Source organism: Myotis myotis, unplaced genomic scaffold (genome assembly GCF_014108235.1).
Source record: "Myotis myotis isolate mMyoMyo1 unplaced genomic scaffold, mMyoMyo1.p scaffold_m19_p_5, whole genome shotgun sequence".
Lineage (NCBI taxonomy): Eukaryota > Metazoa > Chordata > Mammalia > Chiroptera > Vespertilionidae > Myotis > Myotis myotis.
This window is the reverse complement of record NW_023416357.1, coordinates 103746141-103766045: the sequence shown is the minus strand read 5'-3', so window position 1 is coordinate 103766045 and position 19905 is coordinate 103746141. Positions and strand designations below refer to the sequence as shown.

The 19905-nt window shown below is 50.3% G+C and overlaps 2 protein-coding genes across 4 annotated transcripts; both read left to right on the top strand.

Annotated features, from left to right (window-relative positions):
• Positions 1-611: 611 nt before the first annotated feature.
• On the top strand, positions 612-7244 carry LOC118657056 (talin-2-like). The gene is made up of 2 exons (XM_036310980.1): positions 612-1564; positions 6877-7244. The coding sequence occupies exons 1-2, from the start codon at positions 1373-1375 to the stop codon at positions 6910-6912; spliced, it is 228 nt and encodes a 75-aa protein (XP_036166873.1). The 5' UTR covers positions 612-1372; the 3' UTR covers positions 6913-7244.
• A 4000-nt stretch (positions 7245-11244) lies between these two features.
• SPN (sialophorin) lies at positions 11245-18408 on the top strand. Of its 3 annotated transcripts, none has more exons than XR_004967645.1 (3): positions 11245-11326; positions 11700-13706; positions 18144-18408. XR_004967645.1 is itself a non-coding variant. In XM_036310057.1 (3 exons), the coding sequence occupies exons 2-3, from the start codon at positions 11716-11718 to the stop codon at positions 13048-13050; spliced, it is 1275 nt and encodes a 424-aa protein (XP_036165950.1). In that variant the 5' UTR covers positions 11245-11326; positions 11700-11715; the 3' UTR covers positions 13051-14197. The 3 variants fall into 3 exon arrangements, 2 of the variants coding, with proteins under 2 accessions (XP_036165950.1, XP_036165949.1); XM_036310057.1 differs by lacking the exon at positions 18144-18408 and having other exon boundaries at positions 11700-12149; positions 12210-14197; XM_036310056.1 differs by lacking the exon at positions 18144-18408 and having other exon boundaries at positions 11700-14197.
• Positions 18409-19905: the final 1497 nt, after the last annotated feature.

The window sequence follows — 19905 nt, the reverse complement described above, 5'->3', positions numbered from 1 at the left end:
CCCAACTGAACCACTCAGGTCAGGAAAACGGAGACTCAGAAAGGTGCCCAAGTGCACACAGTTGAGGACTGGTAGAGTCACCTTCAGGCTAGCCAGTCAGACTCCAAAACCCAGGCTCTTGCTCATGACTGATGCATTGCCCATTGGCCATTACATACATGACATCAACCCGTGTAAAGTCTGTTCTTACATAAAAATCAATTTTAGAAGTGAGTGCCAAGAAAACACTGACTCCTTTTTGACTAAGACAACTCATCATGCAAATTGTTCCTTTTGGGGTTAACCCAGGAAGCTCAGCCAAATGTGAAGCTGGTCACTCTATTAGCCCTTTCTTCCACTTGATTTTTTTCTCTCATTTTTATTAACCTTATCATCTACATTCTTTTTTTAAATTAATCTTTATTGTTGAGATTATTACAGATGTCTCTCCTTTTTCCTCCCATAGCTCCCCTCCACCGGGTTCCCACCCCACTCCTACCCGCTGACGGGGCCACTCGCACCCGCTGATGGCGCGGAGCAATTGGGGCCGGCACCAGCAGCGGGTGTGAGCAGGGCCGTGGCCATTGGTGAGTGTGAGTGGCGGCTGCTGTCCTGATCACCCCTCAGGAGCAGGGGTAGGTGGAGAAGCCCTTGGGGCGATCGGGCAGGCAGCCGCCACTCACACCTGCTGACGGCGCCGAGCAAGGGAACCGGCTCCAGGCATTGGCAATGGGTGTGAGTGGCAGCTCTGGTGCAGCCGCGGGTGCAAACAGGGCCGGCACCAGCAGCAGGTGCGAGAGCCAGGCGGGACCGCAGTGTGTGGGAGCAAAAAATTTTCAGTAACCACCAGAGGCTCCTCCCAATGACAGCAACTGGTGCCCCACCTTGGTCTGGCACCCCTGCTCACCTTTTCCACTATCCCACCACGGTCGACGCCCACCATGTTCTGCACACGCCCCCTGGTGGTCAGTGCACATCATAGCAACTGGTTGTTCAGTTGTTCCACTATTTGGTCTATTTGCATATTAGCGTTTTATATATATAGATAAGCTTATGCCCCGATCAAAACAATTGAGAAGAAAGGTGGGTTTGAATGAGTCTCCTGTGTGTGACCCCATGCACTTGGTGTTCTAGGTCTAGGAGCAGTGGGGGGCAGGGAGGGGAACCAGAGGGAAATAGTTTTCAGCATGGCATTTGTTAGAATGCCTCTCTTGGATTGGTCCAGAGCCAGTGGTGTGGGCGACTTCTTTGAGAAGCACAGCAATTCAAATTTTATAGTAAGGAATCTGGAGCTCAGATGTGCCACTCCTCTTTCTAGGAGGCTCCAGTCTAGAGGTTTACTCCCAAGTATGACTTTAGATGGCTTTTATCCACAGGCGTGGCAGCTAGAGAGATGGCCCAAGCTCTGAAGACACTGGCCCAGGCTGCCCACGGAGTGGCTGCATCAACGAGTGACCCCGCAGCTGCGCACGCCATGTTAGATTCTGCTCAAGATGTGATGGAGGGCTCGGCCATGCTCATCCAAGAAGCCAAGCAGGCCCTGATTGCTCCTGGAGATGCAGAGAGTCAGCAGAGGCCGGCCCAGGTGAGGCCCGGGATGGTGGTCATCACTAAAGTGGAGTTGTTAGCAGGCTCCCGCCTGGGCGTTCTTCTGGTGTGAACACTTACTCAGTGGGTGTTTTCAGGGCCTTCCAAAGTGCCATAACAATGCTGCCCTTACCTACATAATACTTACTTTTGGAAAAAAATAGTATTTTTTTTTATTGATTTCAGAAAGAGAAAGGGAGAGGGAGAGAGAGAGAGATAGATAGAAATATCAGAGATGAGACCACGCAGAAGGAGCTACAGAGAGATCTGCAGATTCCTCCTCTTTGTATCAGGTTTGGAAGTGCCCAGACGAGGCCCAACTGTGAAGCAAGGCAGGCTGGTGCTGGTGCCGGTGCCGGTTTTGGGGGCCTTTTATTGATAGGTCTGCAGCTCCCTGACCCAGCTGCAGCTTGTTTGACAGAGTTTTCACCTGAGAAAGGACAGACCATTCTATGCAAAAGCCGCTGTGCCCAGCTTGGGTGGGGCTGTAAATTGGGTGGGGCGGGGTCTCAGGGAATCACCAGGGCAGAGCAAACAGAAATGGCTGCCCGTCATCCCTGCACAGAGGAGGTCCCAGCATGGGAACAATGACCAAATTTTAAAATTGATTTGAGAGAGAGAGAGAGAGAGAGAGAGAGAAACATCAATTTTTTGTTCCACTTATTCATGCATTCATTGGTCGATTGGCCTATCAGGACGATGCTCTAACCAACTGAGCTACCCCGCCGGGGCTGTTCTTTGCTCATTTTCTAATTGAGATATAATTGACATGTAATATTATATTAGTTTCAATTGTACAGCATAATGATTTGATATTTGTATATATTGTGAAATGATCACCACATAAATCTAGTTAACATCCATTGCCACACAGTTACGATTTTTTTTTTTTTTTTTTTTGTGATGAGAAATTTTAGGATCTACTCTCTTAGCAACTTCCAAATAAATATACAATACAGCATTGTTAACGATAGTCAGTGTGCTGTACATTACATCACCAGGACTGGTTTATTTTATAACTAGAAGTTTGTACCCTTTGACCCCCTCCCCCCATTTTGTCCAGCCCACCTTTGGCAACCACCAATCTGTATCTGAGTTTGGTTTTCGTTTTGTCTGCTTTTTAGATTCCACATCTAAGTGAGATCAGGCAGTATTTGTCTCTCTCTGTCTGACATATATCACTTAGCATAATGCCCTCCAGATCCATCCATGTTGTTGTAATGACAAGATTGCCTTCCTCTATTTGGCCAAATAATATTCATTGTATACATGTGCACCATATTTTCTTTATTCGTTGATCTATTGATGGACACCTGTGTTGCTTTCAGATCTTGCCTATTGGAAATAATGCTGCAATAAACGTAGGGTACAGATATATTTTTGAATTAGTGTTTTCCGTTCCTTTAGATAAATACCCAGAAGTTGAATTGCTGAGTCAGATGGTAGTTTTTAGCTTTTTGAGGAACCTCCTTGCTGCTTTTCATAAAGGCTGCACCAATTTACATTCCCACCAACAGTGCACAGGGTTTCATTTTCTTCACATCCTCTCCAGCACTTGGTATTTCTCGTCCTTTTGACAATAGCCATTCCAATGCATGGGAGGTGATACCTGATGATGGTTTCGAGTTGTATTTCCCTGATGATTACTGATATTGAGCACTTTTTTCATGTATCTGTTCACTATCGGTATGTCTTTTTCAGAAAAATATCTATTCAGATCCTGTGCCCATTTTAAAATTGTTTGTTTCTTTGTTATTAAGTTGTATGAGTTGTTTATATATTTTGGATATTAACCCCTTATCAGATATATGATTGAATTTTTTTTCTTGCATTTTTAGGCTGCTTTTTCGTTTTGATTGCTTCCTTTGCCGTGAAGAAGCTTTTTAGTTTGTTGTAGTTCCATTTGTTTATTTTTGCTTTTGTTGCCTTTGCTTTCTTTTTATTATTGTTGTTGTTAATCCTCACTCAATGATATTTTTTCCCCCTGATTTCTAGAGAGAGTAGAAGGGAGGGAGGAGGAGGGGGGGAAGGAAAGAGAGAGAGAGAGAGACAGAGAGAGACAGAGAGAGAGAGAGAAAGAGAGAGAAAGATCACTTGAGAGAGACATATTGATTGGTTGTCTTCCGCAACCAACTGGAGCTGGCGAACCTGCAACTGAGGTACATGTCCTTCACCCCCTTGACTGGGAATCGAACCCAAGACCCTTCCATCCGTGGGCCGACCCTCTAACCACAGAGCCAAACTGGCCAGGGTTGTTGCCTTTGCTTTTGGTGCTAAATCTGAAAACCACCAAGACTGATGCCAAGGAGCTTACCCCTACGTTTTCTTCTAAGATTTTTATATTTAAGTATTTTATCCATATTGAGTTGGTTTTTGTATATGGTGTAAGACAGGGGTCTGTTTTCATTCTTTTTTTATGCAAGTCTTTAGTTTTCCCAGAACAATTCATTGAAAAGACTATCCTTTACCCATTTGTATATTCTGGCTTCTTTGTCATAAGTTAATAGACTGTTTATGTGTGTGTTTACTTCTAGGCTCTCTCTTCTGTTCCATTGTTTTAGTGTCTGACTGTATGTCTATACTATACTGTTTTGATTACTACAGCTTTGTAATATAGTTTAAAATCAGGACGCATGATGCCTTCATCTTGGTTCTTATGGAAGATTATTTTGACTACTTGGGATCTTTTATGCCACCATATGCTTTTAGGATTGCTTGTTCTATTTCTGTGAAAAATACCATTGGTTTTAAAAAAAAAAATCCTCACCCAATGATATATTTTTAAATTTATTTCAGAGAGAGAGCAAGGGTTAGTGAGTCAAATGCTCATCTATTGAGCTGGAATCCAGTCGGTGATGGCAGGCACAATGGATCTATCAAGAAATAACAGCCTTGGCTGGGTGGCTCAGTGGTCGGAGCATCATCCTGTACACCAAAGGGTTGCAGGTTTGATTCCCCAGTCATGGCACATACCTAGGTTGCAGGTTTGATCCCTGGTAGTGTCCAGGAGGCAACCGATCTCTCTCTCTCTCTCTCTCTCTCTCTCTCTCTCTCTCTCTCTCTCTCAACACTAATAAGCATATCCTTGGGTGAGGATTTAAAAAAAAGAAAAGAGCCCTAACCGGGTTGGCTCAGTGGATAGAGCGTCGGCCTGCAGACTGAAGGGTCCCAGGTTCGATTCCAGTCAAGGGCATGTACCTTGGTTGCGGGCACATCCCCAGTAGGGGGTGTGCAGGAGGCAGCTGATCAGTGTTTCTTTCTCATAGATGTTTCTAACTCTCTATTCCTCTCCCTTCCTCTCTGTCAAAAATCAATAAAATATTTAAAAAAAAAAAAAGAAAAAGAAAAGAAAAGAAATAGCAGAACAAGCATATTCTGCTTTAAGTATATGGATCCTCCAGGAGAACTGAGACTAGAATAGGTCAAAAGGATTTTAAAACGCGGTTTCTTTCCAGGACCACAGCTTGGAAGGGAAGAGGGAAGAGTATTGCCATTCATGAGAAACCCTTTGTGCTTATAATATGCGTTACTTTGACAAAAATTAAGAAATCAAGTACATTCGCCTTGCCATCCTCTCTCTGGAGAGGGCGGTGGATGGGAGGAAAGGGCCCCAGGCTTTGAAACAAACGCAAACCCTGTAGCCCTGGGTCGACCTGGAGGCTCAGGGCGGCGGCTCAGGAAAATGTTAAAAGATATTAGATGGTCAGTTTGTTATTAAAAGAAAGAACTCAGCAACAGCCCGCCGTGAGAGATTCGCAGGGCAGGGCACGGAACGGTGCAGAGCGTCCCCCTCTCCCAGCGCGCCGCTCTCCCCAAATCGCCAGTGTCACCGACGCAGAAGCTCCTGCTCTGCCGTTAACATTTGTCTATGTTCTCTCCGTTGCTATTATTTGTGTTGTTGTTATTATTATTTTGTGGAACGATTTAAGAGGAAGTTGCTGCTTGGTGCACCTTCACGCCTACATACTTCAAATACATATTTCCTGTGAACTAGGACATTCTTTTTCATAACCGCAACATACTTGTTAAGTTAAGGAACGTTGATGCTAAGTCAATACTATTGTCTACTTTAAGCCCGTGTTTGAATTTTGCCATTATCCCCGGGGCGTCCTTTGCGTTCTACCCCTCCCCCATCCCAGATCTGCTTCGGAATCCCACATGCATTTAGTTGTCACACATCTCTCCTCTTCTAAGGCCTGGGAGAAGGTCTCAGGCTTTCTTAGTCCTTCCTGACACTGACCATTTTGAAGAGTAGAGGGCAATTATTTTCTAAAATAACCCTTAATTTGGATTGGCGTGATATTTCTTTTAAATTTATTTATTGATTGATTTTGAGAGAGAGAGAGAGAGAGAGAGAGAGAGAAAGAGAGAGAGAGGGAGAGAGAGAGAGAGAAATTGTTTTGTTGTTCCACTTGGCTATGCATTCATTGGTTGATCCTTGTATGTGCCCTGACCCTTGGTGTATCAGGATGGCATTCTTTCTTTAAAAAAAAAATACATTTTTATTGATTTCAGACAGGAAGGGAGAGGGAGAGAGAGATAGAAACATCAGTGATGAGAGAGAATCATTGACTGGCTGCCTTCTGCACACCCCCATTGGGGATCGAGCCTGCAACCTGGGCACATGCCCCTGACCAGAACCAAACCTGGGACCCTTCAGGCCACAGGCCGATGCTCTAACCACCCAGGGCAGGATGACATTCTTAACCAACTGAGCCGGCCAGGGCAGCTTGATATTTCTTTACAATTAGACTGAAGTTATGTGTTTTTTGCTGGGGCTACCACAGAGGTGGCACTGTGCCCCTCCTAGCCCTCATATCTGGAGCCAGCACATGTCGGCTTGCCTCATTACTGGTGATGTTAACTTTGATCCCTTGGTTAAGATTTCTCCACCTAAAGTTGCATACTCTTCCTCGGTATGGACACATATCTTGTGAGGGATACTGTAAGACTAAAACTACCCTATCCTGGTATGCAACACCCCTTGCCGCCCCAATTTCCCCCCCTGGTTTTAACACCCGTCCTTACCTGAATCAGTTATCACGGTGGCTGTAACTTGGTCATTTTAAACTCTATATTCCTTCTTTAATGATGAGTTGGCTCTCTTAGTGCAAAAGAACTCCCCTACTCGCCTTCCTCCCTTCGGCTCCCCCTCGTCCTTCGCTCTGCATCGCTAATATTTCCAGAATTGGCATGAGCTCGTGGGTCCTTCCTTCATTCAGTGAGCACCGCCCTTACTCATCTTGATGCATCACTGTCCCTGCTTTGCCAGAGGGAACTCCCTCAGCTGGTTCCGTGTCCTTCCCACAGGTTACCGTCATCCTGCGAGTGCCTCCTGCTTTCTAAGCACAGGATGTTCCAGGCGCACCTGGTGCTTTGCCTGCCCCGCGTTGGAATCAGCCACTGCCCAGGAGCCCTGGCCCCTTTGAAGGAGACGGGTATCCAGAAGCCAAGATCCGGTGTCAGGCGCTGGCCCTGTTTTGATGGTAGAAAAAACAGAATTTACAGAAGGATTGAATGAAGGTATAAGAGGAGAAGGGTCCCTATTCCCTTTAGCTTTTTACTTTTTTATTATTTTTTTTAATATATAGATTTTTTATTGATTTCTTACAGAGAGGAAGGGAGAGGGATAGAGAGTTAGAAACATCAATGAGAGAGAAACATCGATCAGCTGCCTCCTGCACACTCCCTACTGGGGATGTGCCCGCAACCAAGGTACATGCCCCTGACCAGAATCGAACCCGGGACCCTTGAGTCCCCAGGCCAACGCTATATCCATTGAGCAAAACCAGCCAGGGCCCCTTTAGCTTTTTAGACATTGCTTCCCTGAAGTCTTCCTAGACACTCCCTAAGGCTGAATCTAGCCTCTATTTTAGCAAGCTTTCTATCATGTGAACTTTATACACAGCATGTCTCTAAGCGCAGCATGGTACCTGTCAGACTCTGGCGCTGCCCTGGAGATTCTCACTCTTGGCCTTGGGCCCTTCAACAGACCTGGTTTTGAAGCTCATCTCTAGTACTTGTTGGTTGTCTGAACCTGGACAAGTCTCTTAACTGGTTTCTCAGTTTCTTCATCTGCAAAGTTAGGGTAATAATATGTACCTCATAAATGCTATGTGAATGTAAAGTGCTTGGCATTGAGCCCGGCCCATTCTAGCTGCCTAAGGGAGCTTACTTAACCTCCCCCACCTTGTTTCCTCACCTGTGAAATGGGCTTGCACCCAGCTGATGTGGCTCAGCGGTTGAGTGCCAACGCAGGAACCAAGAGGTCACCATTTGATTCCCAGTCCGGGCACATGCCCGGGTTGTGGGCTCCATCCCCACTGGGGGGCATGCAGGAGGCAGCCAATCGATGATGTTTCTCCCATCGATGTTGCTATCTCTCTATCACTCTCCCTTCTTCTATCTCTAAAATAACCTATAAATATATATATACACACACATACATACACATTATATGTGTGTGTATGTATATATGTGAATATATACATATATACACATATATACTAGTGTGTGTGTGTGTGTGTGTGTGTGTATATTTTTTTTAAAGGGCTTGCTGTGAGGAACGGCTGGAATCCTGCATAGAGATTTGTACCTGAAAAACTTGCGACTACCAGAATTTTCTAAGAGTATTTATAAAGCCTTGCCCTTTTGTGACGTCCTGGGGCCACCGCCCGGTTCATATTCCATCCCCTCTCTCTGCACCCTGGGGTCCGCAGGCTGTGCTGCCAGGTCTCGTTCCCTGAGTGCTTCAGGCTGGACGCATCTACATCGTCTCAGGCTTCCCCGGAACTGGGGCCCCACATGGAGCCTGGGGAACATACACTTTTGTCAGCAGCAATTGGGTTGGAATGACAATTTTGCCAAAAATGAATTTTGCATCCTGGCTGGTTTTTCTCAGTGGTTAGAGCGTTGGCCCTCAGACTGAAGGGTCATGGGTTTGATTCCCGGGGAAGGGCATGAACCCTGGTTGGAGGTTCCCCGGCCCTGGTAGAGGCGCGTGCTGGAGGCAGTCAATCGATGTGTCTCTCTCACATCCATGTTTCTCTCTCTTTCTCCCCCCACTCCTCCCTGCCTCCCTCTCTCTGGAAATCAATGGGGAAAATATCTTGGGGTGAAGATTAAAAATAGATAGATAGATAAATTTTGCTTTAGTGATTTTTTTTTAAAGATTGGAAAATTTGGGAATCTTTGTGCAGTCTTCCAAACATCTTTATTTTTTTAGAGTTAAAAACATTTTTTCAACATCATATTACTTTGCAGCCAATTATTTCTACTTTTCTGTTTGCAGTAGCAAAATGTTGCAGCAACCTAAAGGTCCAACAATGGAATGGTTTCCTTCTTTCCTTTCTCCCTCCCTTCTTACCTTCCTTCTTTCCTTCCTCCCTTTCTCCCTCCTCTCCCCTCCCCTGTTTCCCTCCCTTCCTCTCTCCTTCTTTCATTAGTTCAGTAAAAAAAGAAAAGTACAGAACAGTGTATGTAATGAAATCCTCCTATATAATAAAAGCCTAATATGCAAATTGTTCGACTGGGAGTTCAACTGCTTGCTATGACGTGTGCTGACCACCAGGGGATGGTGCGGAACATGACGGGTGTCGTCGATGTGGTGCTGGCAGCCAGCAACAGTGAAGGCGCTGCTGACTCTGATGGGCCCCGATGATGGGAGCACTACTGTGGTGGGATGGTGGAGCAGGTGAGCGGGTGGCACCAGGCCAAGGTGGGTGCGAGTGGGGGGCCCGATTGCCCCACCAATCGCCCCACAGACAGCGACCAGCAGTGGCGGTGGGGGAGGGGTTGCCACCTGGCTCCCAGGTACTGAGGTAGAGAGCAGGGGGCCCAGTCCTGACCGATCGTCCTGCAGTCAGGGTGGTGGAGCAGGTGAGGGGATGGTGCCAGGCCACGGCAGGGTGCCAGATGGGGCTGTGGGGCTGTGAGGCTGGGGGCATGAGCTGGGGCCCGATCCCCGCAGGCCACCCTGAGGGACCCCACCCATGAATGAATTTGGGCACCAAGCCTCTAGTCTAAAATAATGAAACTAAAGGCCTGGTGCATGAAAATTCAGCTCAGCCTGCCCCCACTCACAGTCCAGGAGCCCTCAGGGGTGGGAGGCGACCCGGTGATCAGGGGAAGGCGAAGCTCCGTCACACCTCTGCTGCTGCCACTGCCGGCAGCGCAAGCCTCGGCCGGCTCTGGTTACCTGAGCCTCGGGTGGCCCTGGGTGGCTGGAGGGCTGAGGGGACTGGGCACCGCCATCTTGTGGCTGTGGGCGCTGCCATTTTTGAGGGCAGGGCAGTCAATTAGCACCTTCCCTCCTTATTGGCTGTAGGCCGCCATCTTTGCGACGGTGTGAGGGTCAATTAGCATATCCCCTCTTTATTAGCTAGGATACTGAATGCGTAAAGGCTTTGTTAGGAATGTTACCTGCTGGTGGTAAATGGAGCCTTCCCAGTTTGCGCTCTCCTGGCTGTTGGAGAGGCATCCCACCCGCTGTGGCCCTGAGCTTCCCGCAGCGCTGGCTGGTGTGTGGCAGGCAAAGTCCTGGCCACCCCATAGCAGGCCGCTTCTCAGGTTTGTGTTTGCAGTGAGTAACTCTAAGGGGCAAAGTAATGTCTCCTGTAAGGACGAGAGCAGACTTCCTTACTGCCTGCTTGAAAAGAGAATTCCTCAGCTGTGGGGCAAGCCCCTCCTGTCCCCGCTGCGGGCCTTGGGGGCGAGGGGAGCTGGTTACCACATAATGCCTGCTGCTTGCTGTGCGGCGACTACTGAGCTCCTGTGCCTCTGACCCAGGCGTCTCGGTCTTGGCGTCAGACTCGCTCGTTAGTGAGCCTGTGAGTGGGGCAGGACCCAGGCCTGACACTGGCCTGTTTCACCTATATGTACATCTATTGCTTTTACAGTTTTTATGTTTTTAGAAAGAAGGCAAGAAACAAAACCATACATATAGCAAAAGTCAGAGCTTACAAATTAGGGGAAAATCAGAAAACAGCAGCCATCCAAAGAAGAAAATAACGAGCCCTCCTCGTACCTGTCCTCAGAGACTTGGTTGGCACCTCAGCAGATCTCCCCAGACTGCTCTTTCCACGGGGAGTGCCACGTGTGTGCTAGGCCTCTACCAGAATCAGGCCATGGCCTGTGCAGTGCTTGCAGCTGCCTTGACTTAGCTACGCAGCCGCACGGGGCCACTGTGGCGGCCCTCCGGCTTCTGGAGAAGCAGTCGGGGGCTCACCAGGGATCCGTGCAGCCTGCAAAGGCTTTCTTTGCCCCCAGCACAGTCAGGGGCTTCCTCTTGCCTCTGGTACTTCCTGGATTCTGGCCTAACAGCTTGGGGACCACAAATGCAAAGGAAACCACCCTCCCCTCCCATTTCCTCCCCTGCACCCCCTAGTTCTTAAGTGCAGGTTCCCATCACCCCGGGTCTGACCCCCTTCCTTATCCCAGCTTAACCCCTTGCTGTCCCATTTCCCGCCCATTTCCCTGCTAAGACGGAGGACTCCCGACCCCAGATTCCCCGTCCCACCCCAGCTCAGACCCCAGAGCCCCTGCACCACCTCAGACTCCGGAAAGAGTAAGTGATGCCGCTCTGGTCACAAGGCAGCAGTGGGAGCAGGGTGGGTGGGGCAGGATGCTGGGGTGGGGTGGGGTGGGTGGAGCCAGGGCCACTTCCTTTCCCCTTGGGGCCCCTGTCCGCCCAGTCCTACCCCAGCTTCAGGAGGAGTTGGAACAGCGTGGCCCCAGGCCTGGGCCTTTATCACGTGAGCTGGTAAGGCGGTGGGACTCGGTGGGGCGGGGGTCTCATCAGACCTGGGAATGCGCCTATGGCTCGGAAAGACCCTGACAAATGGAGGGAAAAGAGGATCAGGAGCCACTGGGGCTGAAGAAGGTCAGGGAAGGCCGGGAGGGGTGGCCGTTGCTGGTTGCAAGCTGCTATGGCCTGAGGGGGCCTAGGGGATAGAGTTGATGGAGGAGCTTCCAGCATCTGTTCCCTTGTTGTTTCTGATAATAGTAAAAGAAAGGGTGGAAAAAGCCGTTAAACCTCAGGTTAGGCCTGGCAGTTGGCAGGGAAGTCGGCAGGAGGAAGAGCCTGGCCAGGTCCTACCACCAGCCTCTTATGTGTTCCATTTCTCCACCCTCAGGTCCCAACTCCTGCTCATGTCTGTTGTCATGGAAATGACCCTGCTTCTCCTCTTCTTTGGGGGTTTGTGGGCCCAGGAGGTGGACACAGAGTCTCCGGGGATGTCTACACCCAGACAGCCCTCTTCTTCTTTGGTCTCAAACATCTCTGAGGCCTCAAACCTTGACTCAGTGGCCTCCGATCAGGCAATAACAAGGGTCCCTGAGGAAAATGGCGGTACTGGGCACCAGGTCTCCCTGCCTTCCTCAGCTCCACATGAGGTGTCCTCTCCTGAGACTTCCACGGCTGCCAGCGTTAGCCTCTTTATAACTGATACAATAGCCACCCAAGAAGTTCCCACCAGGAAGTTATCAATGTCCCAGGATATCTCCAATGCAACCAGTGATCCTACTGTCCCAGCAATGACTACTCTGGGACTTCACACTACGGCTGGTGAAACCATGGCAACCAGCTCTCTGGAGACCTCCAGTGGGACGTTGACGAGTAAACCTCCTGTCACCATGACAACTAACTCTCTGGAGACCTCCAGTGGGACCAGTGGACTCCCTGTCACCATGACAACCAGCTCTCTGGAGCCCTCCAGTGGGACCAGTGGACTCCCTGTCACCATGACAACCAGCTCTCTGGAGCCCTTCAGTGGGACCAGTGGACTCCCTGTCACCATGACAACTAGCTCTTTGGAGACCTCTGATGTGACCAGTGAACCCCCTATCACCATAGCAACTAGCTCTCTGGAGACCTCCAATGGGACCAGTGGACGCCCTGTCACCATGGCAACCAGCTCTCTGGAGACTCCCAAGGAGACCAGTGGCTCGCCCAGCTTTGGGGTAAATATACTCATGACTACCCCAGGGATCTCCACAAACAAAGGCAGTGGGCCTTCCCAAAGTTCAGATCAGAAGACAGGTAACACCCTGGTGGTGGCTGTGCTCGTGGCCCTGCTGGCGGTCATCCTCCTCCTGGCACTCATCCTGCTGTGGCGCCGGCGGCAGAAGCGGAGGACGGGGGCTCTGACGCTAAACAGAGGTGGGAAGCACAACGGGGTGGCAGATGCCTGGGCTGGGCCAGCCCGAGTGTCTGACGAAGAGGCTATGATAACAGCAGTAGGAGTGCCTGGTGGTGACAAGGGCTCCGGGGCCCCAGAAGGCGAGGGTTCTGGCCGTCGGCCCACACTCACCACTTTCTTTGGTAGACGGAAGTCTCGCCAGGGCTCCTTGGCACTGGAGGAGCTAAAGGTGGAGTCAGCCGCCAGCCTGAAGGGGGAGGAAGAGCCACTGGTGGGCAGTGAGGATGAGGCTGTGGAGGCCCCCGCTTCTGACGGGCCGGTAGCGGGAGATGTGGAGGTCCCTTAGTGCTTGTGAATAACAAGTCTGGAGGTCAGAATCATTCCTAGCTTTCGGCACCCTCCTATCATCGCTTCCCACCTCATCAGCACCCAGCATTCGCACCCAGCATCTTCACTCTGAATCCTCATCTAGCTTCTTAACCCTGGACTTTCCAGCTCCGCACCCAACACCAGCACCTCCACCCAGCGCCCCAACCCCGCAGGAGGCCAGGGCCTGCACCCACTGAAGGCTCAGAGACTGAATGAATGAAACTTCCTCACCAGCCCTACTTCTCTCCATCACCTGTCCTCCACGTTTTGTCTTTGAAACCAGATGCTGAGTCTCTCTGATGCCAATTTCCTTGACCTATGATTGCTTAGAGGGTTCCCCAGGGACACCAGAGTCTGGGAAGAAGGAAATGACAAGCCAGCAACTTCCGTCTAGGATTACTCTGTAAAGCACATTTGGCCCGTAGATTAGGACAGCCACTGGGTTGACCCACGAAACTCCTTTAACTCGTGCTCTGCAGGGCCAGCCTGGAGCGGTGCCATCTGGCTGTGCTCTCAGGTGTGCCTGGTGCACACCTGGCCTCGAGGCTGGCCCCTGGCTCAAGCCACCACTCCCTCCCTCACTATGGACCGAGGCAGCCAAAGGCTTCAGCTATCCCTCCTCTGGCGGCAGAGGTGAGAAGAGCTTCTGGGCGGGTGGAATCCTCGGAAGCCCCAGCGCCCGGGTGGTCCACTCGTGGGTGTGGTTCGTGTGCAGGAGGCAAGGATGCGGTGGTTGTGGAGGGCAGTGGTGCGTACAGAGGGCGTGAGGGAGGGGCAGGAAGGGTTCCGGGACTGAGGACATGCCAGCTGCTGAGAACATCTGCACCCTCCTCTCTGCTCAGATGGGGTGGCGGTAGGAAAGGGCCAGGGAGAGAATGCTGGGCTTGATGGGAAGACGGCCCGTGTGGCCCCAGCCCGGGTCTTCAGCCCAGCTGCTCGGGCCCCCTCACAGCTGTTAGGTGGGAGAGAGCCCAGGTTCGGATGCATGCAGGCATGTAATGAGATAATGGACTTCCCCTGGAATTTCTCACAGATCAAGGTGCCAGACACAGATACAGGCTTCTTCTCCCTTAATCCACATACCCCCGCCCATTCCCTGCAGCGGAGAATGCCTCAGCTCATGTCCCCGCCCCTCACCCACCCGCAGTATAAAAAAAGCGCCCCCCTCCCTGTTGGCGTGAATCCACGTGCCCTGTCCTGGGGGTACGTGGGTCTCCCGGGGGCGCAGAATAAACCTTTTCCTTTCCTTTCTTTTCTGATTCACTGGACTCTATTTCTTGCGCCGCCTCCTGAGCCACCTAACCTAACAACAGCCTCCCCTGCATGGGAGCTAGGGGAGAGGAGCCCTGGGAGCGGGTCTTGGTGACGCTCTGCTGTTACACGTGTAATGTGTTTGTCTGTTGCAAGCTCCTGCCCTTCTCCAATGCGAGTCCGTGAGAGCCAGCTAAAGAGGATGTGCGAGGGCTGGCAGCACCAGGGGCTTCCCCTGTGGCTCTGGGATAGGCAGGACGCAACTGGCTGTCCCTGAGACCAGCCCAGGCCAGCGCCCAGGGAGCCGCATGGGCCCGAGGCGGTTGGTATTTCCCCAGGGCAAAGAGGAAATTTGCAAAGAGGAAGTTGTTGAGTCACTGGGGGCAGTGGCTGAGAGCAGACAGATTGACCTACAAAACGAGGGCGGAGTAACGGGGGTCACCAGGGGACAGATGGGGAAAGGGCCCTGGCGGTCAGGTCATGAGGTGGGGGAGAGGGGGGCACAGAGGGGCAGGGTCGGAAATCGGCCGCCATGCAGACTGCACCCACGAGGCTGTGTCTGGCACCTTTTCCCACTTCTCACAAGCGCCGTTTGGACTGGTGAGCAGAAGTGAGTCCCAAAGTCCCGTAGGGATTCCGCAGCTGTTGTCTTCGGTTTATCAAACCAAGTCCCCGATTTCAGAAAATCTTGTCCCTGAACTCAGAGGCCAGCCCCTCCACCGGCTCACGCAGCACGGCCGACCGGCTTCCTCGCTCCCCAGCTCCAAGGGGCCTCCTTTACCTCTGCAGCTCGTTTCCGAAGCCCATTGCTCCCGGGAATTACTTTTCCTACCTCTGTGACTTACCCAGTGAGTGTTCTCTGACAGTTTGGGTCTGGATTCTGAATTCTTTCCCAGCCACAACCCAAGTACCAAGGCGGCTGAAACCCAGGTTTGGTCTGAACCCCCTGGTCAGACACCTGGTGCCAGGCCGCTGCCCACCACATCTCCACCTTCACAGAAACCCACTCCTGTGAGTCCGAGTCAGAGCTCGGCCACCTTTCCTGGCTGCCTCAGAGAGCTCATGCCTAGTTTGGACATTTATGTCCACACCTTCAGCATCTTAACTTGAACTTTGGATAGTGACAGTGAAACTTTAGTATCTACCTGTCATGAGGGCCCTAGCCGGTTTGGTTCAGTGGATAGAGCATCAGCCTGCAGACTGAACAGTCCTGGGTTCGATTCCGGTCAAGAACATGTGCCTCAGTTGCAGGCTCCTCCCTGGCCCAGGCCCTGCCTGGGTGCATGAGGGAAGCAACCAATGGATGTGTTTCTCTCACATCGAAGTTTCTCTCTGTCTTTCCCTCTCTCTTCCACCCTCTCTAAAAATCAATGGAAAAATATCCTCCGGTGAGGATTAACGAAATTAATTAATTAATTAATAAAATATATATCACGAGGGACCCAGAGAAAGACAAATGCCATATGATTGTGGAACCTAATGAACAAAATAAACTGACAAACAAAATAGGGAAAAAAAACCTGTAAATGGCTTATTGTACTTTTCATAGTTGCTAAAAATGTTTTAAAAAACTATGTAATGAGCCCTGGCCGGTTTGGCTTGGTGGATGGAGCGTCGGCCTGCGGACTGAAGGGTCCCAGGTTCGATTCTGGTCAAGGGCACATGCCCAGGTTGCGGGCTCGATCCCCAGTGGAGGGCGTGCAGGAGGCAGCCAATCAATGATTCTCTCTCATCATTGGTGTTTCTATCTCTCTTCCCCTCTTCCTTCCTCTCTGAAATCAATAAAAATATAAAATAAAAAAAAATAATGTTGAATTCACAGAATCCTGGTGAGGATTCAGTGAGGTATATTTAAAAAAAAGCACACAAAAAAAACTATGTAATGATTTTGAAAATGTCTACAATATAATGTCAAGTGGGAATATATAGTAACCGTGGTTATCTATAAAGGTTTATGGGTGATTTTTATTTTGTTTATACTTTTCTATAGTTGCAAATTTTATACAATAATGCCAATCACTTTACAATGACAAAAAATATGAGCTAATGGGTGTTCCCTGGGGGTGTGGTTTGGGGAGAGCTGCGGGAGGCGAGGCTCAGAGGCCGGTGGAGCCGTGCTAAGAGGGGCTGGAGCATTCCCATGGGTCTGGAAGCCTGAGGGGTGAAACCGAAGCCGAGGCCGGCTTCACGCCTCCGTCTGAGGCCTCAGCAGGTGCTGCGTAGATCGTTGGTGTCTCATGCTTTTGGAAGGTTCCTGTCCGCTTGCCACTTCACTTTTACAGAAGACCTACATTGGTGCCTGTTTTCGTTAAATGAAAGAAATCCACAGAAGATTCTCCCTCTCACCCACTGGACAGCATGATGCTAAGCGGAATAAGCCAGTCAGAGAAAGACAAATGTCACATGATCTCACTTACGTGTGGAATCTAATGGGCAAAATAAACTGATGAGCAAAATAGGCCCAGAGGCCTGGTGCCTGGAACAGACTGACAGAGCTCAGAGGGGAGCGGGGAGGGAGGGGGTGGGGAGAGATTAACCGAAGAGCTTGTATGCACGTGTGCACAGCCATGGTCACAGAGAACAGTGTGGGGAAGGCCTGGGGTGGGGCCGGGGCTGGTGGGGGCGGGAGGGGGAGGGGGGATGGGGGACGTCTATAATATTGTCAACAATAAATTTTTAAAAATAAAAGTTTAAAGAAGGCGAAAGGAGAAAACAGTGGTCAGCGTTTGTTTTGTAGCCGGTGGTTAAAGGGGCAGCGCGCCCTGAGCCGCGAGTGTGTCAGTGCTTGTACTGTATGTTAGTGTTATTTTAGGTTTTATGTGTTATTTGCTATGGTTTGGCAGGTTAGTTTTTGGTTCTGGGAACGCCCCCCAATTTTTCCGTATAAATGAATGGTAATCGCTTTGCTGCATGAGCCCATTTCAGCTCAGGGAAAGTTCCATGGGAATGGAATGCTCTACCTGTGGACAGCCGCTGCCTCTCAGTAAAGCACAGAGCATCCCGGGCAAGCCTCGCTCCCTCCTCTGTCCTCGCTGCCGGTGCCCAGGCCCTGCGAGCCTGCCTTCTCTCCAGGCCCATCAGCCTGACCCGGTCCTGCTGAGACTGCCCTTTCGGTTTCCCGACCCCAATCCCTTCCACCCTCTGTTCCCGGCAACCCCAGTGCCACGTCTAGAAAGTCGCTCTGCCCTGGCTGGTGTGGCTCGGTAGGGTGGGCGTCATCCCGTGCACCGAAAGGTTGCCAGTTGAATTCCCGGTTAGGGCGCATGCTTGGGTTGCAGGCCCAAACCCTGATAAGGGGCCTGCGGGAGGCAGCTGATCCATGTTTTGCTCTCGCATTGATGTTTCTCTCTCCCTCTCCCTGCCTCTCTCATAAAAATCAATTTTAAAATATTAATAAATAAAAGGCTACTCTGTCCAGGTTACCCCTGCGCTCCCCAAGCCCCCCCTCCTTAGCCTGTAGATCTTAGACCCCGTCAAGATCTGGCCTTGCTTTTCCTCTGCCCGCCATTGCCTGGTCAGTCCTCTAGCTCTCCCGCCCCATCCAATTCCTTGTAGCTAGCTCTAAAACACATGCCATGTGCCTTTCTTGGGGAGGGGAGGGGAGGATAATTAAAAATGTTGACAATAGCCCAGCTGGCGTGGCTCAGTGGCTGAGCATTGACCTATGAACCAGGAGGTCACGGGCTCAATCCCCAGTGGGGGGTGTGCAGGGGGCAGCCAATCAATGATTCTCTCTCATCATTGATGTTTCTCTCTCTCTCCTTTCCTCTCTGAAATCAATGTTTACAAATGTTGAATATACGTATTTTTTAATTTCAGAGGCTGTTCATTAAAGCTGGGAACAGTGAACAAGAAAGAGCTGAAGAAATGAGCCTGGGCTGGCCTGTTTCGGCTCAGTAAGACGCCAGAGGAGGGGCCTTGGGAATAGGCTCAGGGGGCTGGCCTGTTTCGGCTCAGTAAGACGCCAGAGGAAGGGCCTTGGGAACAGGCTCAGGGGGTTGGCCCGGATGAGCTGCCGCGGCCATTGCTGCCCTGGCTGCAAGCCGAGCGGGTCCCTTAGAGGTTAGGAGATGCAGGTCTGTGGGGAAGAAGGTGGGAGGCAAGGGCGCGCTCCTGGGAGGGAGGGCAGGGAGGGGGAGAGAGCCAAAAATATGTCTTTTTAAAATATACAATATCGCCGAAACCGGTTTGGCTCAGTGGATAGAGCGTCGGCCTGTGGACTCAAAGGTCCCAGGTTCGATTCCAGTCAAGGGCATGTACCTGGGTTGCGGGCATATCCCCAGTAGGAGATGTGCAGGAGGCAGCTGATCGATGTTTCTCTCTCATCGATGTTTCTAACTCTCTATCTCTCTCCCTTCCTCTCTGTAAAAAATCAATAAAAATATATTTAAAAAAAAATATATATGCAATATCCTTTATTACACATTCTGTGTAACTAATTCGTTCTAACAGAATGATTCTGTCGATTTTTAAAATATATATTTTTTTGTTGATTTCAAGAGAGGAAGGGAGAGAGAGATTGAAACATCCATCATTGATCGGCTGCTTCTTGCACGCCCCACACTGAGGATCGAGCCCACAATCTGGGCATATGCTCTGGCCGGGCAGTTGAAAATATCTTTGTCCAGACAGTAAAATAACATTTTTCCTCTCTTGCAAAAGTTAATTACCAGCACATTCTAGTTCTTAAGTAATAGGGTTCACACAGACACAACCATATACAGTGTATTATTCTTCATCTTACATTTAAAAATACGTTTCTATTTTAGTGTTAAAAATGCACATTACTAGTAAGACCATAGTTACAAATAAAGCTTTGTCATCCAAAATGAAACTTCCAGATGGAAGAGGGTCTGGGTGGGGAAGGCCTTGAGAAATGTATTAAACACAGGAAAGGGGCCTCAATGCACGGTTTTAAGGACATTTTCTCTCTGAAATGGACATTTACGCCCAGTTTCCCTCTGCGTCCCCATTTCTGACCCTTGGCCTTGGCAGGCAGACCTGCGGAGGATGGGCACCGGGGGCTTCAGGCAGAAGCGACCCTGCCCATCTGGCCTCTCCAGCGCTTTCAGACCCGAAGGGGGGATGGAGCAGCCTGCACAGTGGGGACTGTCCTGCTCAGGACCGGCTTGCGGTCGAGACGGTAGACAACAGAACCCGAGGTCTTTTGGAGACAATCGACCCGCCTGCTCAGCTGGCGGCAGCAGGACAGCCCGGCTGGACCATGGCTCACCTGTGCACGCTCTGCCTGAGCCAGCCCTCCCCCAGGTGCCCCACAACACACACACTCTTTTATAATTAATTAAATTTCTTTTGAGAGTGAGAGAGAGAGGAATGGAAAGGGAGAGAGAAAACACACCACACTTCTTGACTTCCCGCCAAACTCCTCAACCGTCAAGATTCAGCTCAAATGTCACTGCTTTTTTTTTTTTTTTTTAAATGTCACCCTTGCTGCCTCCACCCCAAACAGACAATGTTTCTCGTCCACTCTTACAGCAGCTGGTGGCAGCACAAACCAGGGGCTGCAATTATGTGAAGGGGTCCTCACTCATGGCAGTGTAGCCCCTCCAAGTCCAATGTC

Bases quoted from the DNA above. Each gene is read 5' to 3' on its own strand.
- LOC118657056 (XM_036310980.1), top strand. From the start codon at position 1,373: ATGGCCCAAGCTCTGAAGACACTGGCCCAGGCTGCCCACGGAGTGGCT. The intron at 1,565-6,876 runs GTGAGGCCCGGG...TCCTTCCCACAG, and splicing joins GTCAGCAGAGGCCGGCCCAG to GTTACCGTCATCCTGCGAGT.
- SPN (XM_036310056.1), top strand. From the start codon at position 11,716: ATGTCTGTTGTCATGGAAATGACCCTGCTTCTCCTCTTCTTTGGGGGT.